General features: G+C 42.4%; 1 protein-coding gene across 5 annotated transcripts in view; it reads left to right on the plus strand.

Moving 5' to 3' along the window:
* Positions 1-17,475, plus strand: part of LOC125149073 (protein HIRA) — a 93,488-nt gene that overhangs the window by 41,018 nt on the left and 34,995 nt on the right. For all 5 annotated transcript variants that reach the window (XM_047827663.1, XM_047827664.1, XM_047827666.1 and 2 more), the window contains 5 exons: positions 12-117; positions 1,968-2,183; positions 3,123-3,208; positions 7,607-7,804; positions 8,956-9,117. In XM_047827663.1, the coding sequence (XP_047683619.1) occupies positions 12-117; positions 1,968-2,183; positions 3,123-3,208; positions 7,607-7,804; positions 8,956-9,117 (768 nt within the window). The remainder of the gene's footprint in view (positions 1-11; positions 118-1,967; positions 2,184-3,122; positions 3,209-7,606; positions 7,805-8,955; positions 9,118-17,475) is intronic.

Raw genomic sequence — 17,475 nt, forward strand, 5'->3', positions numbered from 1 at the left:
ATCTTTTTCAGGACTCTGAATGGGCTGGGCATCTTGGTGTGCTCCATGGATGGCTCTGTGGCGTTTCTAGATTTCTCCCAGGATGAGCTTGGAGACCCCCTGAGCGAGGAGGAGAAGGTAGGAGAACAGTACACCTCCAGCTGGTAGCCTGAGTGCTGTGCTTGCTCTTGGGCCACAGAAATGGCCACCACAGCCCCTTCGATTGGACCCTCTCCTTAGGACATACACAGACACATTGTTTCTTAAAGTATTCTTGGGTATTTGTCTCGTACAGATGGTAATTTTTTTTTTTTTTTTTTTACAAAATAGATTAAATAAAGATGAGGCTCTCATTCATGTCAGAAATCAGTTCTGGAACTAAGAATAAAACAACTTTGGGCATCTGTTCTTGAGGTGATAATTAGCCACACACTGGGATGTTTTCACATGTGGGAGATAGCAAGAGTGACTCCTAAGGGTTCCTGTTCACGTCCCTTTCCCCATTGTGTCATACAAACATAGTTGCCATAGAGCAGTAACATTGATGGTTTCTTAGCACTTGCTGCACGCCAGACTCTGGGCCATGTATTTTGCATGTATTATTTCATTTGAATTCTATAAAACCCTTCAAGGCAAGTCTCATTCATTTTATCAACAAGGTAACTAAGCCTCAGAAAATAGTGTGACTCTTCGCCAAGACCATACACAACGCTTAATTATGAGAACAGAACCATGGGCCAGGCCCATAGGCTTCCTCCCCTCTGTGCTCTCTGCCCAGGACAGGGTGACCCATGTGCCCTTCTTCAAGGACTTTAGGAAAGGCCCTGCTTTATGGACCATAGACTTAGAAGGCAGACATTTCTACAGATGGGCCTTTGCCACCACTCAGTGGGATGTATTCATTTGTCTGAAAGGAGCCTTGTGAAAGCCCAGAGCAGGTGGGCAGCTCTCCCCTTCGAGCTGCAATTACTGGTAGAGGCTCCCTCATAAGCTACTGTGTGGACTTCATGCTATGAAGTAAACCCCTTGGGCATAGGGGTCTGCCTTGATGACAGCACCTAAAATGGCCTGGCACCCCAAGAGTCACTTGTCAATGAAGGGATGAGTGTCTCAGTGGCTTCAGGTCTTTCTGCCTTGTCACTGTCATCAGGTAACCTGGGACCCTTATGCATTCTCCTCCCCATTGGAGAGTCTGGTGGAGGGCAGTGGCAGGGAGGGCTACAAAATAATGCCATCTAGTTTACCTTTTCCCAAATGGCAGGCAGGGACCCCATATTTGAGACACACAGGTAAACATCTGCCAGATTCTGAATTCTCCTCCAGATTCCAGGGGAGGGATTGAGGTCAGAAGGGACAGGTAGCAAAGGAGGGAAGTTCCCAGCCACACACAACACACCAGGCCCTGCAGAAACGAATCCCAAGGCGTGACCTCCCCCTGCCCAGCATCCTCTGCTGTGAGGCATATGTCCTGCTGGCCTCCGTGTTGGTCATTAGGCCTTCCTTGTGAGTCTACTCTTCATCACACCAGTCACTCTAACGTGCTGGGGATGCTATCCCTGCCAACATGGGGTCCTGTCCAGCTTGTTGTGGCATTGAATTAATGAGACCTAGGAAGGTGAAGGGAGGGACCCTGCTCAGAAGGGTCAGGACATGTTGGGGGACAGGAGAGGAAGAGAAAGATTTCCCCAGGTTTGCTATGCCAACATTCCCTTACTCTTAGATACTGTTAGCAGCCCCATGGTAACTTCCATTCACATGGAACTGATGACAGCAAACAAGAATGGTGTGAGAAGGCTCTGAACTTCAGTGTCTGATTCCCAAAAAGTGTTTGGGGTACTTGGGGTGATTTAAGAACCTGGGACCACTGCCCAAGACCCTTTCCATTCTCAGAACCAGGAGAGTCAACACGCAACTCACCCACTGGTGGGCACTAGCCACCACGTTGCTGCTCACAGCTGCTCTGTTGCACTTCTCTCTGCTTCCCCTAGAGCCGCATTCACCAGTCTACCTATGGCAAGAGCTTGGCCATCATGACTGAGGCCCAGCTGTCCACAGCTGTCATCGAGAACCCAGAGATGCTCAAATACCAGCGCAGGCAGCAACAACAGCAGCTGGACCACAAGAGTGCCTCGGCCAGAGAGACAAGTTCAGCTACCTCAGTTGCTGGCGTTGTCAATGGGGAGAGTCTAGAAGACATTAGGAAGGTGAGGGCTCATTCCCATAGCCCTGAGGACATGGGTACACACCCAGGGACAGAGCAGGGGGAACAAGCGGTCTGAACATAGCACAGACACAATTCGGTAAGCAGGTGTATGCTGTGCCTAGAACAGGACCCAGGGGTAAGCCAGTTTGGGGCCACTTGGCCCCATTGCCATCAGCTGCATGAGGTAGTAATGGGGCCTAAGGCACTTTATCAAAGGCCTCTGTAGAGGATATCATTTCTTATAGGAGCTTCCAAACCTCACTTCTAGCCTTTCTAGGAAATTTTAGATACTGAGAACAGTGGGTGTCAGGTTCTATCCTTAGGATATATCAATGGGTTCCCCCTTCTTCCTCTGGAAGCCCATGTCTCACTGGGAGAGGGGGTGGAGATGGGGCAGGAACAGAGCAGGAAACGTCAGGATCACCTGGGGAACTTAAATGATCTCCAGGACCTATACAGGGCAACAAATCTGTAATTTGGACACAATGTGTGCCTGGGAACCTTTGGTTTTATGAGCCTTCAGTAGAAGAAATGACTCTGATGAAAGAAGATTTGCAAATCACAACTTAGAGACAAGAGTGGCTCACGGATACAGGTTTCATTTGTTTGTTCCCTCATTGAGCCCCCTGGCTGCTGGTTGAGAGTGGCCAGACTGGCATATGCTCACTGCCTAGGAAACCTGGCCAGGCCTGCAGTGCAGGTGATAAGAGCAAGGTACTGAAGCCAGTTCAACTGGGAGCTTTCTGTCATTGCTGCTTTACCGTGCAGGAAGTTGAATGCTCACCCTGACAAAAATGCTTGCTCAGTGGCTGAGTTTAGTTGGCCCAGAAGGCCATAGAAAAGGAAGTTAGAATTCATTTCCTTAGAAGCCTTATTTTTTTATATGTGGAGGTGCTTGGCAGAAAGTTTTCCATTCATATATGTCACTCTATTTTGCCAGAATCTTTTGAAGAAACAAGTTGAGACTCGGACTGCAGATGGTCGCAGAAGAATCACACCTCTCTGCATAGCACAGCTGGACACCGGGTACTTATTCACTCACCGAGCTTTCTGTGGCTTTATCTGGGGAGTTCTTCCTCTCTCCTTTCACCAGTTAGCACTTTCATAATCAGGGTCTTCACAGGCTCTTGGGTCAATCCGACCCCTAGAATCTGGAAATGGGGGAGTAGAGCCCAGCTTCCCACCAGCCTCAAAGCCCTGTGCTTCCTGCAGAGCCCTTATGCACATTTGACTCATGCAGAAGGTGGGCTGGGAGGAGCCTGTGACAGGCTGGAAGGCAAGGGCATCTTCACAGGGCCTGTGTGTCCACACGGCCAGTTCTGCCTCATTGTTGGTGGGGCATTGAAGAAACCAGGGAGAGAAGTCGGACTGATTTTTTTTTTGTTTCATTTTGCCATTTTATACACATTTTTGAATAGTAAAAACCCAAAGAAGGATATAAACATTACCCTTAATCTAGTCTCTCAGATATAATTGCTGTTAACATTTTGGTATCTGTATCTCCGGTCTTTTTCCCCACCTGTTCCTGTATCTTGACCTTGCATCCATTTTAATAAATAGTCCTCTGAAGCAAAGACTTGCTGATTGTCCAGGTTCCCAGGTTGTGAATGCACCATGATTTACTTGACCAGCCCCTTAAGTGTAGACTTGTAGTTTGTGTCCAGTGTTTTGTGATTGTAAATTAATCTTTGAGCACACCCATGACTGTTACCACAGGATACTTCCCAGAAGTGGAATTACTGGACAGAGAGTAGGGCTCTGAGGCACATTTCCCTGAGGGGGAAAAGTAGGGGAAAAGTGGACTCAGTCACCATTTGCTGTTGTCTCAGAGTCTGTAGTCAGGCTTGCTTTTGTATTAGTCATTCTCCTCAAAACAATGCATGTTGATTCAAAGGATGGTAAGGCCCTGTGTGAAAGAAATAGTCCCCCCGCTGTCAAAGTGATTTCAGGTTTTATACTTATTCAACCAATGTTCTCAGGGTGCTACCCACACTAGTCCTCTGCACTTTGCAGTTGTTTTGAAGTCTGAAGAGACCTTCTGTCATATGATGTGCTGATCTGACCTCCTCATGTTGGGGGTGTGGGCTGTGAGGCCCTGGAGGGCAGAGACCTGACCAGATGGAGCCAAGTCTCCTGACTCCTCCCAGAGAGTGGTTTTCCTTTGATCAAGCCTTTTTCCGTTGTTCACCTACCAGGGGTAATGCTACATGCTTACTTTTTATTAGGACCAAATGAGACAGGTACATGTGACTGTGCTTTGAACACTGAAAAGCTGTGGAAGTGAGGGTAATGGAGGTGGTGGTGATGGTGACATTTTTCTTCCAAGCATCCTTTCAGGCCCTACCTGATGAGGAGATAGAGGTGTTAGGTGGCTTTCCACCTGGCCTTAAGCCAGCTTTCTGCCACAGGACACCTATTTCTGGCACCAGAACTTGATTCTTTTGGTCTTAAAGGCTTTTTTGCCCTCTTGACTCCCGTGTTAAAACAAGTAGCAACAGAATAGGTAATGATTAGTTTAACTAATCAAGCAAGAAAAGAAAAAGCATAAATATTTTAAGTAGAAGTAATCACAGATAAAGAAGAAATGAAAAGGACAAAAGACTTCTTTACTGAATTCTGTGTAAATAAATTTGAAAGTAGGTGATTTTGAGGAAAATATGAAAACTGAAGAAAATCTATACAAATGAATTATTATAGAAGAAATAGAGGACGCTGTCCCAGAACTAACCTACCAAAAGCCACCAGACTAAGAAGGTTTCACAGAGAAATTATAAGAAAGTTTCATTCTAATAATTAGAGGAACAGATCATTCTAATACCATTCAAAATACTTGAAAATACTCTAGTGCATTACAAAACCGTTTTTGAAATGAACACAGATTTACATCAAAAACATGACAAAGGTAGAACATAATAAATTCCTGATCGATCTCATTTCTGAACGCCAATGCAAAAATGCTAAATAAAATAACAGAAACTTACAGTGTGTTAAAATGTTAATACGCTATGACCAGGTAAGGTTTATTTCATGAAAGCAAGGTGGTTCAAATTCGGGGAAATTTAATTTGCTTCTGCATATCAAAAGATCAAAAGAAATATATGGTCATCTCCATAGATGCCTAAGAGACATTTTTATTAAATTCAACATTGTTCTGATTTAAAATTTATTTAAACAGATGGGCACTTCCTTAACTTGATAAAAACTACCTTATTTTAAAGTAAATTCAAAAACTAAGCATGCATCTAGTCTGGTAACTATAATTTAACATTGTTCTGGAAGTCCTAGGTCATACAATTAGTCAAGAGAAAGAATATATTGGAAAGGAGGTGGTAAGATGTATCATTATTTAAAAGATGGTGTGATCTGCAAGAGAATCAACTGGGAAAACTGCCATAGATAATAAAAGAAGATAATAAAGTGGATACAATCAACACAATGAGATCCGAGTGGCAGCAACTACCTTTAGAAGATCACTTTCACAAATGCAGTGCCTACAACGTAACAAGAAATGTAGAAGGTCTTTATGAAGAAAAATTATAAAATCGTACTGAGTGACCTAAAAGAAAATTCAAAGAAATAACTAGAAATGTACATCCATTTCTTCCCTAGGATGATTTGACATTATAAAAATGATAAATCTCTCTCAACATGAGCCCATACAAATAACCAACAGGAGTTTTCAGAATCAGACAGGCTCATTCTAAACTTGTGTGGAAAAATAAGCAGGAATAACTGAAATATTTCTGAAAAAGAAAATCAGGGAAGACTAGCCCCACCAGAAATTAAAACTTATAAACTGTAATAAAATGGGTACTGACATGAATATATAGAGTGGTGGAATACAGTAGAAAATGCAAAAGTAAGCCCAAATATTTATGGGAATTTATGTGGCATTTTGCATCAGTGATGAAACATCAGCTAATGTAATAAATTACATTACATCAGAGAGAGAGAGAGAGAGAGAGAGGAAGAAAGAGAGAGAGAGAGGGTCAGGACTACTTACCTATAGAAACAAAGTTAGATCCCTACATCACAACTTAAAATTAGATACATTCCAAGCAACTCAGATTTTTTTTAACTTTTTGGTTTAAAATTTTAGAAGATTCTTTAAAAGAATATTTTTATGATCTATGGCACAAAATTTAGTCCACACAAAGAACATTTTGGGTGCAAGGAAAATTGTACTATAAAGAGTCAAAACAGCATCATGGGGACACCTGGCTGGCTCAGTTGGAAGAACATGCAACTGTTAATCTCGGGGTTGTAAGTTCAAGCCTCCTGTTGGGTATAGAAATTAGTTAAAAATAAAGTCTTTACAAAAACAAAAACAAAACAGCATCCTGGGGAAAATACTTCCTGCTCGTGTAAGGAATTTATTAGATATGTAAATAGGTCTTGGAATCAATAGTAAAGACAACCAGATAGAACAATAAATAAGGAATATAAACAGTTCACCAGATAAAGGAAATCATATGCTTCCGCATGAAAAAATCTCAACCTCGCATCAAAGTAATTGCAAATTATTAAAACTATAGTAAGGTACCATTTTTCATCAAATTGTCAAGTATCAAAAAATTTGGTAAAACTGTTGGTGACGGTTTGGGGAAGCAAGCACTCTGATACACAGCTGGAATTTAAACCTCCAAGGAAGGCACTTTAGAACTATTTATCAAAACTCATCAATGAACGTTCCATCTGCTGCTGAAATTCCACTTCTAGGAATTTATGTCATGTAATCTGTGAAACAACTGTTGTACTGATGATTATGACAGGGTGCATCTTTGAGCAGCTACTATGCGTTCTAAGTGTGTGCTACACTAACCACGTTAGTCCCAGTCTCAGGAGGGTTCTGTGAATTTCTGTTTTGCAGATAGAAACCTGAAGCACAGAGTGGTTGAAGTGCCCAAGGTCCCAGAGCTTGTTCATGGCAAAGGAGTAAAACCTGGCCAGGTTGGCCCGGGGCCCTTAGCCTTAACACTGCAGTATCTTGCCACCTGTGACAGCAGTGTCTGTTACAGAAAAAGCTGGGAGACAGCGCTGGCATTCCGCAGTAGAGGCTGGTTAGGTAAATTATCGTATATCCACACAGCCCATAATGAAAGAGAGTCCTGCTCTGTGTGCTGCATTTCATGAGTTCTGAGACACACGCCTGCATATTTTAACATTTCTGAGATTAGGGTACATCTTATAATCAGGAGCTTCTGACAGTTACATTTGGTAATAACCTCTTCTTTCTTAGTGGCACATGAAGTATCAGTTCATCTTAGGTTCGATTAATTTTAGTTTTCTTTTTACTTTTCTGTGACTTGACACATTTTCTTCCATGAAAATACTTCACCTTTGGACCCAGAAAAAAATCACTTCAAACATAGAAAGTACTTGATGTGTCTGATTTCCCAGGCTGATTTTTGTTCTTGACAACAGGGACTTCTCCACGGCATTCTTTAACAGCATCCCACTCTCGGGCTCCCTGGCGGGCACCATGCTCTCCTCTCATAGCAGTCCACAGCTACTGCCACTCGACTCCAGTACCCCCAACTCCTTTGGCGCCTCGAAGCCCTCCACAGAGCCTGTGGCGACAGCTGGTGCCAGGCCGGCTGGTGATACTGTCAGTAAGGACAGGTGAGTGGGCATGCCAAGGCTTGCTCCTGTCCCTGGGGAAAGTTCAAATTTGGACACAGTTCCGCTGACACTTCATGGCTCCTTCGATAAAAAAAAGAAAGGTGCTTGATTTTTGATGAGGTCCTGCTTGGGAGGGAGACCTTGTTCAGGTGAGTCTCTGATGCACAGGGCCATGAGGACTTCACCTCCTGGGGCAAGATGCAGTCCCAAGATGCACTCCTCACTCCTAAGGGTGCAAACCACCCAGGGATGCATTGCCTGCCCCAGGGTCAGCCCCACTTTCCAGCAGTTCTACATTTGAAGTGGCTTAGGCCCCCACTGCACGGTGGAGATCATTGCCACACCAGTCATCTCAGGAAGGGTGTCTGGGGAAGGATAGACAGCTCCAGATCTGTGAGACATTTTAACAGTTGGCCTTGCAGGTCCTGGGAGAGGAGGAAGGAACTCCAGGATGCCTGCCAGGTGTCTGTTGTGGGGTCCAGGTGGGTGGATGTGGTCAGTAGGAGGCCCAGTGGCTTTGGGACTCAGCGTGTGTGATGTGCTTGGGCATGGGGGAAACTTACAGGCTCATGCCTAGGCCTATTCTCTGTGGAGAAGACAAGGGCTATGAGATGAACACTTGGAGGAGAGTATGAAGATCGCATATTGCCAAGGTGGGATGAGAGAGGGGCTTCCCAGGCCACAGTGTGTTTGGCTGAGCATGAAGGCTGGGAATAGACAGTGACTTCAGGACCCTGGGTGAGGACTTTTCTTGTTAGACCATTAGTCAAAGTAGGAAAAGCTGCTTTGGTTTGGAGTGATTTGGGATGGAAATGCTGTATTCAAGTTGTGGAGGTAGGGCTGTATAGTGAGAAAGGTTGTAAGAGCCACTTTCTAGGCCTCATGCTACCTCTAGAATCTCTCACAACAATACAGTGGGGCAAATGTGAGTGCATTTGCTCATGACCTTCTCACTAGCCAAACTTCCTGATTTTTACAGATGAAAATATTGAAGAAATAAGAATAGTAGATTACATCTTGAAATTGTATTTATAGAAGTTTGATATCTGTGGCCCTTTTATTTGGCTCCCGATAACACAAATGTAGGACTCCCAAATGCTTGATGGATTGTGCTTAACGTACTCTCCCATCTTCTTACTCCCCACCCCCAGTGTGAATGCTACCTCTACTCCTGCTGCATCGTCACCCTCCGTGTTAACAACCCCGTCCAAGATCGAACCCATGAAAGCATTTGACTCCCGATTCACGGAGCGGTCTAAAGCCACGCCAGGTGCTCCTGCCTTGACCAGTGTGACTCCAACAACTGTGGAAAGGTAGGTGGTGGCTGTGTGGGCCCCCAAGAGACCAAGTAGGACACAATCTCAGCTAGCAGTGCAGCAGCCACTTTCCCACCAAGCAGCCTGCTTTCCCATGCAGGAGCACACTCTGGTCCCTGTGGACTCAGGAGCCCCTGAGTCCAAGGAGAAAGGAGCAGGTTTTCCAAGTGGGAAAATGATTGGAAGAAGCCATGGCGGGTACAGAACAGACACAAAGAACATCGAGGGCAACAACACCACAAGGGCTGGTCAGTGCAGAGGCTCTGTGGAGTTCAAGGTCATTGTTTGAATGGAGCCGAGTTTGCCTAGAAGAGGAATGGGAGATTGGGTGGGGAAATAGAAGGCTGTGATACTGCCGCATCATGGAAGTAATGGCCTGCTCAGACACTGACCAGGTGTTTGGGAGCAGAGATAAAAATGATAGAGAAGAGGTCTTCATGCAAGTATATAAGCTCCTGAGCTCTTACAAGCTCTATGCTACTCACCCCATTCTCTGCATCTCCCTTAGCACACTGCAACCAAGCCACATGGGATGTAGCCTATTTCTTGGAATTACAGTCCTCCTGAGGTGGCTAGAGCAAGTGGGTTTGTTGGCACAGAGCTTTTCTGATTCCTGGGGAGTGTGTCCCCAGCTCCATGACCATGAGTCCACCACGACACAGAGTTCACTGCATAGCCCAGTGAGGTAGGGGTTTGGGGGAGTTAGAGGTGGGCTGGGCTAGCTTCCTACAGAGGTGCCAAGGCCTTAAGTGATGTCCTCTTGAGGTTGCACCCCAGCTTGACACGACAGGCTCAGCAGCACCCTACCTAGCCTTTGCCACTATCAGCTAAATGCAGGACATTTGTCACAGACTCTTGCAGTTACCATACAACCAACAGGCACTCAATAAAGGGAGCATTTGTGATGAGACCTGACCTTGCAGTAGACTATGTCTTGGAGCTAAAGCTGTAATATGCTGTCCCCAGGACTTGACTCATGATCTCAAAACTGCTTGTCTAAACAGAATTTGTTCTCCTTGGAGAACAGCCTCTGGAGACCAGCATGGGAGGACTCTCAGGTCAGCTACTGCATCTTTGACCTTGGTGCAGGACCTTGTATTCTACTCTATAGTGTGATCATGCCTGTTTTAGTATACAGGTATTCCACACGATCTCTTTATCTAGCAGTTTCTCTGTCTAGTACTATGGAGGATCTGAAAACCTTCCTGCTGCTCAGTACTTTGAAATGGTGGATGAACTGCAATACATATCCTTAAAACATGTAACCAGTTGATGATAAAGTAAGGGAAATCCCCTGGAGCCAAAATCTAAGAGTAAACAAAATGACCAGGGTGTTGGGCTGGGAGGGGTTACCTACATGGTAACCTTGAGTTTTAATGGCCACAAAGATTCAAGACAGGGCCTTGGGCCTGAGCCATGTAGTGGGTTGGAACTAAGACACTAACATTAAGTCAAACTTCTTGACAAAGTATACCTCTAGTGAGAGAGAGGACAGAAAAAGCCTGAAGGGCAGCATGAGAACATGGCCAAGAAGTTGAAATATCTCAGCCAGTCCTCAGGGTTAGGAAAACAGACTGTATAGCCACAGGCCTGCCCTCCTGTGGATTGGGGATGTTTAACAATAACCACGTCATCTCGAAACCATCAAGCAAAGAAATGAACACAAAAGGAGATTTTTGACTAATTAACACCCAGAGGCCCTTGGCAAAACCAGTGCAAATCCCCACTGCCATTTCCCTCACCCCAGCAAGTACAGCATTCCCACTGACAAAGCACTGCCAAAGAAGGACTCAAAATCCAAAGTAACAAAACACATGAAGAAACAGTGTATTACATACAAATGTCAGGAGACATAATGAACAGGTTTAGACTTTTTTATAAATTTGATCATAGAAGAGAGAATTGCCAGGTAAAGACTGTAAAGTAAGTATACTTAAAGACATGAAAGATAAAACAAAATGTGAGGAAAGGTTAGTAAACATCCCACATACAAAAATTAACTTAAAATGGGTCAAAGAACTAAATGTAAGAGCTAAAACTTTAAAACTCTTAGAATACAGATGTAAATCTTTATGACACTAGATTAGGCAACTGTTTCTTAGATGTAACACTTAAAGCACAAGCAACTAAAGAAAAAATAGATTGGATTTCATCAAAATTTAAAACTTTTGTGATTCAAAGATCATAATCAGCGTAGTGAAAAGACAGTCTACAGAATGGGAGGAAATATTTGTAAGTCACATCTGATAAAGATCTAGGACCAAAATGTATGAAGAACTTATAACTCAACAATAAAAAGACTAATAACCCAATTTAAAAATAAAGGATTTGAATAGAAATTTCTCCAAAGATACATAAATGACCCATAAACACATAAAAAGACTCTCAACATCATTAGTCATCAGGGAAATGCAAATCAAAACCACAATGAGATACCACTTCATAACCACCAGGATGACAATAATCAAAAAGTCACATAGTGAAAAGTGTTGGTGAGGATGGGAAGAAATCAGAACTCTCATGAATTGCTGGTGGGATTATAAAATGCTGCTGGGTGGGATTATAAAAGCTCCTTTGGAACACAATCTGATGGTTTCTGAAATGGTTAAACATAGAGTCCCCATGTAACCCAGCAATTCCACACCTACATATATACCTAAAGAACTGAAAACCTATATTTATTTTAAATCTTGTACACAAATGTTCATATCAGTGCTACTCATAATAGCCACAAAGTGGAAACAACTCAAATGTCTATAAACTGATGAATAAACAAAATGTGGTATATCTGTACAATAATACAAATAGCTATTTGCATAGTAATACAAATAATAATTTGGCAGTAAAAATGAATAGAGTACTTAAATGTTATGCCACACAGACAGACCTTGAAAACATGCTAAATAAAAGGAGTCAGTCACAAAGGACCACATATTGTCCAATTCCATTGCTATGAAATGTCCAGAATAGGCAAATCTACAGAGACAGAAAGTATTAGTAGTTGCCAGGGGCTGAGGAGAGAGGAGGTTAGGATGTCACTGGTGGGTACAGAGTTTCTGTATTATGAAATTACTCTGGTGTTAGATAAGGAAAAAAAAAAAAAAACTACTGAATCTATATCTTAAAATGATGAATTTTGTGGTATGTGAATTATGGCTCAAAAGAAATAATGTACCGTAAAAAAGACCAGATAGACTTGGAAATAAGCCAGAAATTACTTTTAGCAAAGAAAAATAAAAATCATTGCAATTGAAAAGCCACGGTAAGCATGTCCAACAGGAGATGAAACCCAGCTGAACAGAGCATTACATCTTAGGAACTGACTGGTGTGGAGGTGAGAAAGTGGAATGTAAGAAGGAGAGGCTAGAGATAGGAGGGCAGACAGAAGGAACAGTGTGCCCTAGCAAGAGTTCCCCCAAAGGGGGCATGCTGTGGGGCAGTTTTGTCAAGAGGGAGTATCTGGTATTTCACAGGCTGAACTCAAATGTTGAAACCTCAGTTTGGAAACAGAGTGAGTTCTGAACAGAATAAGTAAAACTAAATCCCTGCCTTAGAGAAACTAAGAGCACCATAGACAGGAATTTCTTCTTTTCATTGAGGAAGGCACCCCACATTTGTCTTGCAGGTTTCCATGATCTTTGTCATACTCTTTTCCATCTCTTAGAGAGTACAAACCCTGATTGGGGAAGCATATAGAATACCCCTTGAAACAGGCTACTAGAAAGCAAAGTCTTGACTGCATGATCTGGGCCCTGATGCCACCACGATTGGTCCCTCAGCAGCTGTGTACCTGAGGTTTCACAAGACCTTGCAGCCATACGTCCAGCTCCAAGAAAAACTATGGAATAGAGTAAGGGAGCATCAAATTTGTCATTCGCAGCTTCTCACTTGAAAATGGCAGCGAGTGAGCATTTACTCAGGGCTGAGTTTCCTGCCTCCAAGGCAACGGGAATGTCTGGTGAGACTCCAAGAGCTCGGTGCTAAATCCTAAGGAGTTATGATTGGATACTTATATAAGGAAAACAGAATAAAATACACTATCTTTAATAAAGGCTTTACAGAAAATGTAGCTTTCTTGATACGGCTGTTTCTTGTATTGATTCTCAGTAAAAGCCAAGGGGAACCCTTTCAATTACCCATCAGCATAGGTCTTCCTTGGGGGCACAGTGTCATGCATGGTAAGGAGCAGCACTCAGAGCTATATACCGTGAGGTTAAGTCCCAACTCTCTACCTTGTGGTGGGGTGATCTTAAGCAAGACACACAAGCTTTCTCAGCCTATCTCCTCCTAAGCAGAGTGGCTCTCCGAGGAGCACTACCTATAGGAAATATAACTTGAAAATTGAAGAGGGATGGAGTGCCTGTAAAACCATGCCTTGATCTTGGTCTCATAGTGAGCAGCACATATCAGCTCCTGCTGTTACTCCTTCATTATACTTCATGGTGGCTTGGCAGTTGGTCACTGCAACCTGCCTGGCACTTCTTTGCCAAAAGTGTTAGGTGAGTCCTGGGGCCTAATGCTATCCTCCCAGGTTCAGGGTGGCAGTCCTAGTTGAACCTGCGGGCCCTCTACTTCACCCTGCCTTAAGTCTGTTCATCAGTCAAAGGTACAGAGAGGGGTACAAGTTGGCCTGTGTGCAGGTAGAACCTATGATGGAGCCCATGTGTAAGTGGGGCAACTCTGGCCAACTGTGCTCTTCAGCTCTTCTTCAGTAAGTATCTTAATCTAGGGGACAGCTGCTGTAGATCTATATAACCTGGTATCCCTAGGGGTACTGGGTGACCAGTGGTAGTGGCCCATACAGGCTGGGAGGCCCCTGAGGTCAGGGGCCCTGAATGGGGTGTCAGAGGCAGGAGGTGGGGAGACTACCGAGGACTCTCATAGAAGTTTCAGCCATAGAGAGTGGGACCACCTGAGCTGGTATAAGGCTAAGCAAAGTGAGGTTCATGTACTGGTATTGAGCTCAGAAAGTGATCAATTTAGAAACTTGTGTGGCAGTTTGACATTGCTGTGACATTCTTATTGTATTTTATAAAGCTATAATTACACAAAGTCTAAAAAATTTTGAAAGGATTTTGGGAAACACTGATTTAAGGTTTCTAGAACATCAAGCTACACCCAGAAGTGGATGTTTTGTCCTGCTGTAGAGCATTAGAATGGGGAGCAGGAAAGCAAAGGCTTTCATGGAGCAGAGTTAGGAGGTTCTGGGTTTTCCTAGTTTGATACATGGGTACAGATGGAAAAAGTTTAGGATTTGTACACACTGGTGTGCCTGTCTGCCTTTCTATGACCTGGGGTTACCAGGAGGAAGAACAGCAGAAGGTAGTGCCCAAAGGAAGCGCTAACAGTCCTGGGGCCTATGGTCACACTTTCTGGTTAGCAGAATGAATGCAAGCAGGTATGAGGGCTCTCAGACTAGGTTGGAATATAATTCACCATGAACTCCTTGAGGAAAGGTGTTCAGTGATGGTGTCTGACCCAGGTATTCTGTCATGTCCAAAGATATCTATTGCAACATTATAATAGAGCACATTTACCCAACTGCCTCAAAAAAGAAGTATTGAGGAAATAAGCTATTGATTTTGTAGCCCCTAATTAATATCTATGAAGACTGAAGTACTATAGAAAAATAGTTCACATGGAGTATTATTTGGAAAAAGCAGGATATGAAGTTGTATTAAAGTATAAAGACAATTAGAAGGCTGTTGGAACACCTGGGTGGCTCAGTCATTAAGCATCTGACTTCACTCAGATCATGATCTCACATTTCATGGGTTTGGGCCCTGCATCAGGCTCCCTGCTGATAGTGTGGATCCTGCTTGGGATAGTCTGTCTGTCTCTCTCTCTCAAAATAGGTAAACTTAAAGAAATGAAGGCTGGGGGCGCCTGGGTGGTGCAGTCGGTTAAGCGTCCGACTTCAACCAGGTCACGATCTCGTGGTCCGTGAGTTCGAGCCCTGCGTCGGGCTCTGGGCTGATGGCTCAGAGCCTGGAGCCTGTTTCCGATTCTGTGTCTCCCTCTCTCTCTGCCCCTCCCCCGTTCATGCTCTGTCTCTCTCTGTCCCAAAGATAAATAAACGTTGAAAAAAAAAAATATTAAAAAAAAAAAAAAAAAGAAATGAAGGCTGTTGCAAAAATAAATAAATAAGAAGGTATTAAATTTAATTGTATACCAATAAATTAGATAACTTAAATGAAATGGAAAAATTCCTAGAAAGACATGAACTACCAAAGCTGACACAAGAAGAAATAGACAATTTGAATAGACCTATAACAAGAGTTTGAATTAGTAAACAACCCACAAAGAAAAGCCTAGACCCCGATGGCTTTACTTCTTTATTCTACCAATCAATTAAAGAATTAATACCAAATTCTTCATAAACTCTCTCAAAAAATAGGAGAGGGATACCTGGCTGGCTCAGCCAATGGAGCATTTGACTTAGGATTGTAGGTTCGAGCCCAAACTGAGTATAGAGATTACTTAAAAATAAAATCTTTTTTAAAAAAATAGGAGAGAACATTTTCCAACTTATGCTAGGAGGCCAATCATCAGGATACCAAAAGCAGACAAAGATATCACAGAAAAGAAAAATACAAACCAATATTTCTTACGACTGTGGACACAAATCCTCAAAAATACAGCCATATGTATATACATGCATACATACATATATATATATATATGTATGTATGCATGTATGTATATATATATTTGGCTCAACATATAAAAATCAATTGATACAGTATACTATATCAATAGAATAAAAACAGACACCACATGATTAAATCTAACACCCATTCATGACCTAAACAAATAACAGCAAGCTAGGAATAGACTAACTCCATCAACATAATAAAAGGACATCTTTGAAAACCCCATTCAACTAACATCATACTTAATGGAAAAGACTGGAGGCTTTCTTCCTAAGGAAAATGAACAGGAACAAGACATTGTACTAGAGTTTCTAGGCTAAATGACTTCAAGATTGGAAGGTACAGGATCAATCTATAAAAATCAGTTGTATTTCTCTACACTTGTAAAGAACAATCAAAAAACGAAGTTAAGACAATAATTACAATAGCACAGAAAAGAATTAAATGTTTATGAGTAAATTTAACAAAAATACAGTATAAATCTTATATTTTGGATGCTACAACTCATTGTTGTACCAAAGACCTAAACAAATGGAAAGACATTCCATTGGATGTCTTAATATTGTTAACATGGTAGTAGTACCGAAATTGATCTACAGATTCAATGCAATCCCTTTCAGAATTCTAGCTGGCTTAGAAATTAACACTCTGATCCCAAAGTTCATGTGGAAACTCAAAGGCCCCAGAATAGCCCAAACAGTCCTGAGGGGAAAAAAGCAAAATTGGAGGACTCACACTTCCTGAGTTCAAACCTTAATGCAGAGCAATAGTAATCGTGATAGTGTGGTACTAGCACAAGGACAAACCTTATAGGTCAAAAGAGTAGAACTGAGATCCTGGAAATAACTCACATTTCTGTGATCAGTTGATTTTTAACAAGGGCACCAAGACCATTCAATGGATGGAGAAAGAGGAGTCTTTTTTTTTTTTTTTTTAAGTTTGTTTATTTTGAGAAAAAGTGGGGGAGAGAAGGAGAGAGAGAGAATCCCAAGCAGGCTCTGCACTGTCAGTGCAGAGCCTGATGTGGAGCTCAAATTCACAAATTGTGAGATTAGGACCCGAACCCAATTTAAGAGTCAGATGCGTAACCAACTGAGGCACCCAGATGCTCCTGAAAGAACAGTCTTATCAACAAATGTTACTGGGACAGCAGGATATCCACATGCAAAAACATAAAGTCGGGTCCTTACTTCACATTGCATACAAAAATTAACTCAAAATAGATGAAAGAAATAAATGTAATAGCCTAACTACAGAACTCTTGTGACTTTGGATTTGCTAATGGACTTTTGGAGATGAAAGCAAAATCACAAGCAAAGAAGAAATAGGTAAATTGTAGTTCACTAAAATTTACCACTTGTGCTTCAAAGGACACTATCAAGATGGTGGGGAAAAAACTAGAACTGGGAAAAATATTTGCTAATCATATTTCTAATAAAGGACTTATTTCTAGAATACAAGTATTCTTACAACTCATGCAACTCAGTAATAGATTAATGACACAATTTTTAAATGGGCCAAGGATTTAAATAGCTGTTTTTAAATATGATATACAAATACCCATTAAGCAAGTGAAAAAATACTCAACATTATTAGCCATTGGGGAAATACAAGTAGAACCACAAGATTCCACTCCACACTACTAGGAAATCAAAAGATAGATAATAAGTATTGGCATCAATGTGAAGAAATTGGGACTTCT

Source organism: Prionailurus viverrinus, chromosome D3 (genome assembly GCF_022837055.1).
Source record: "Prionailurus viverrinus isolate Anna chromosome D3, UM_Priviv_1.0, whole genome shotgun sequence".
Classification (NCBI taxonomy): Eukaryota; Metazoa; Chordata; class Mammalia; order Carnivora; family Felidae; genus Prionailurus; species Prionailurus viverrinus.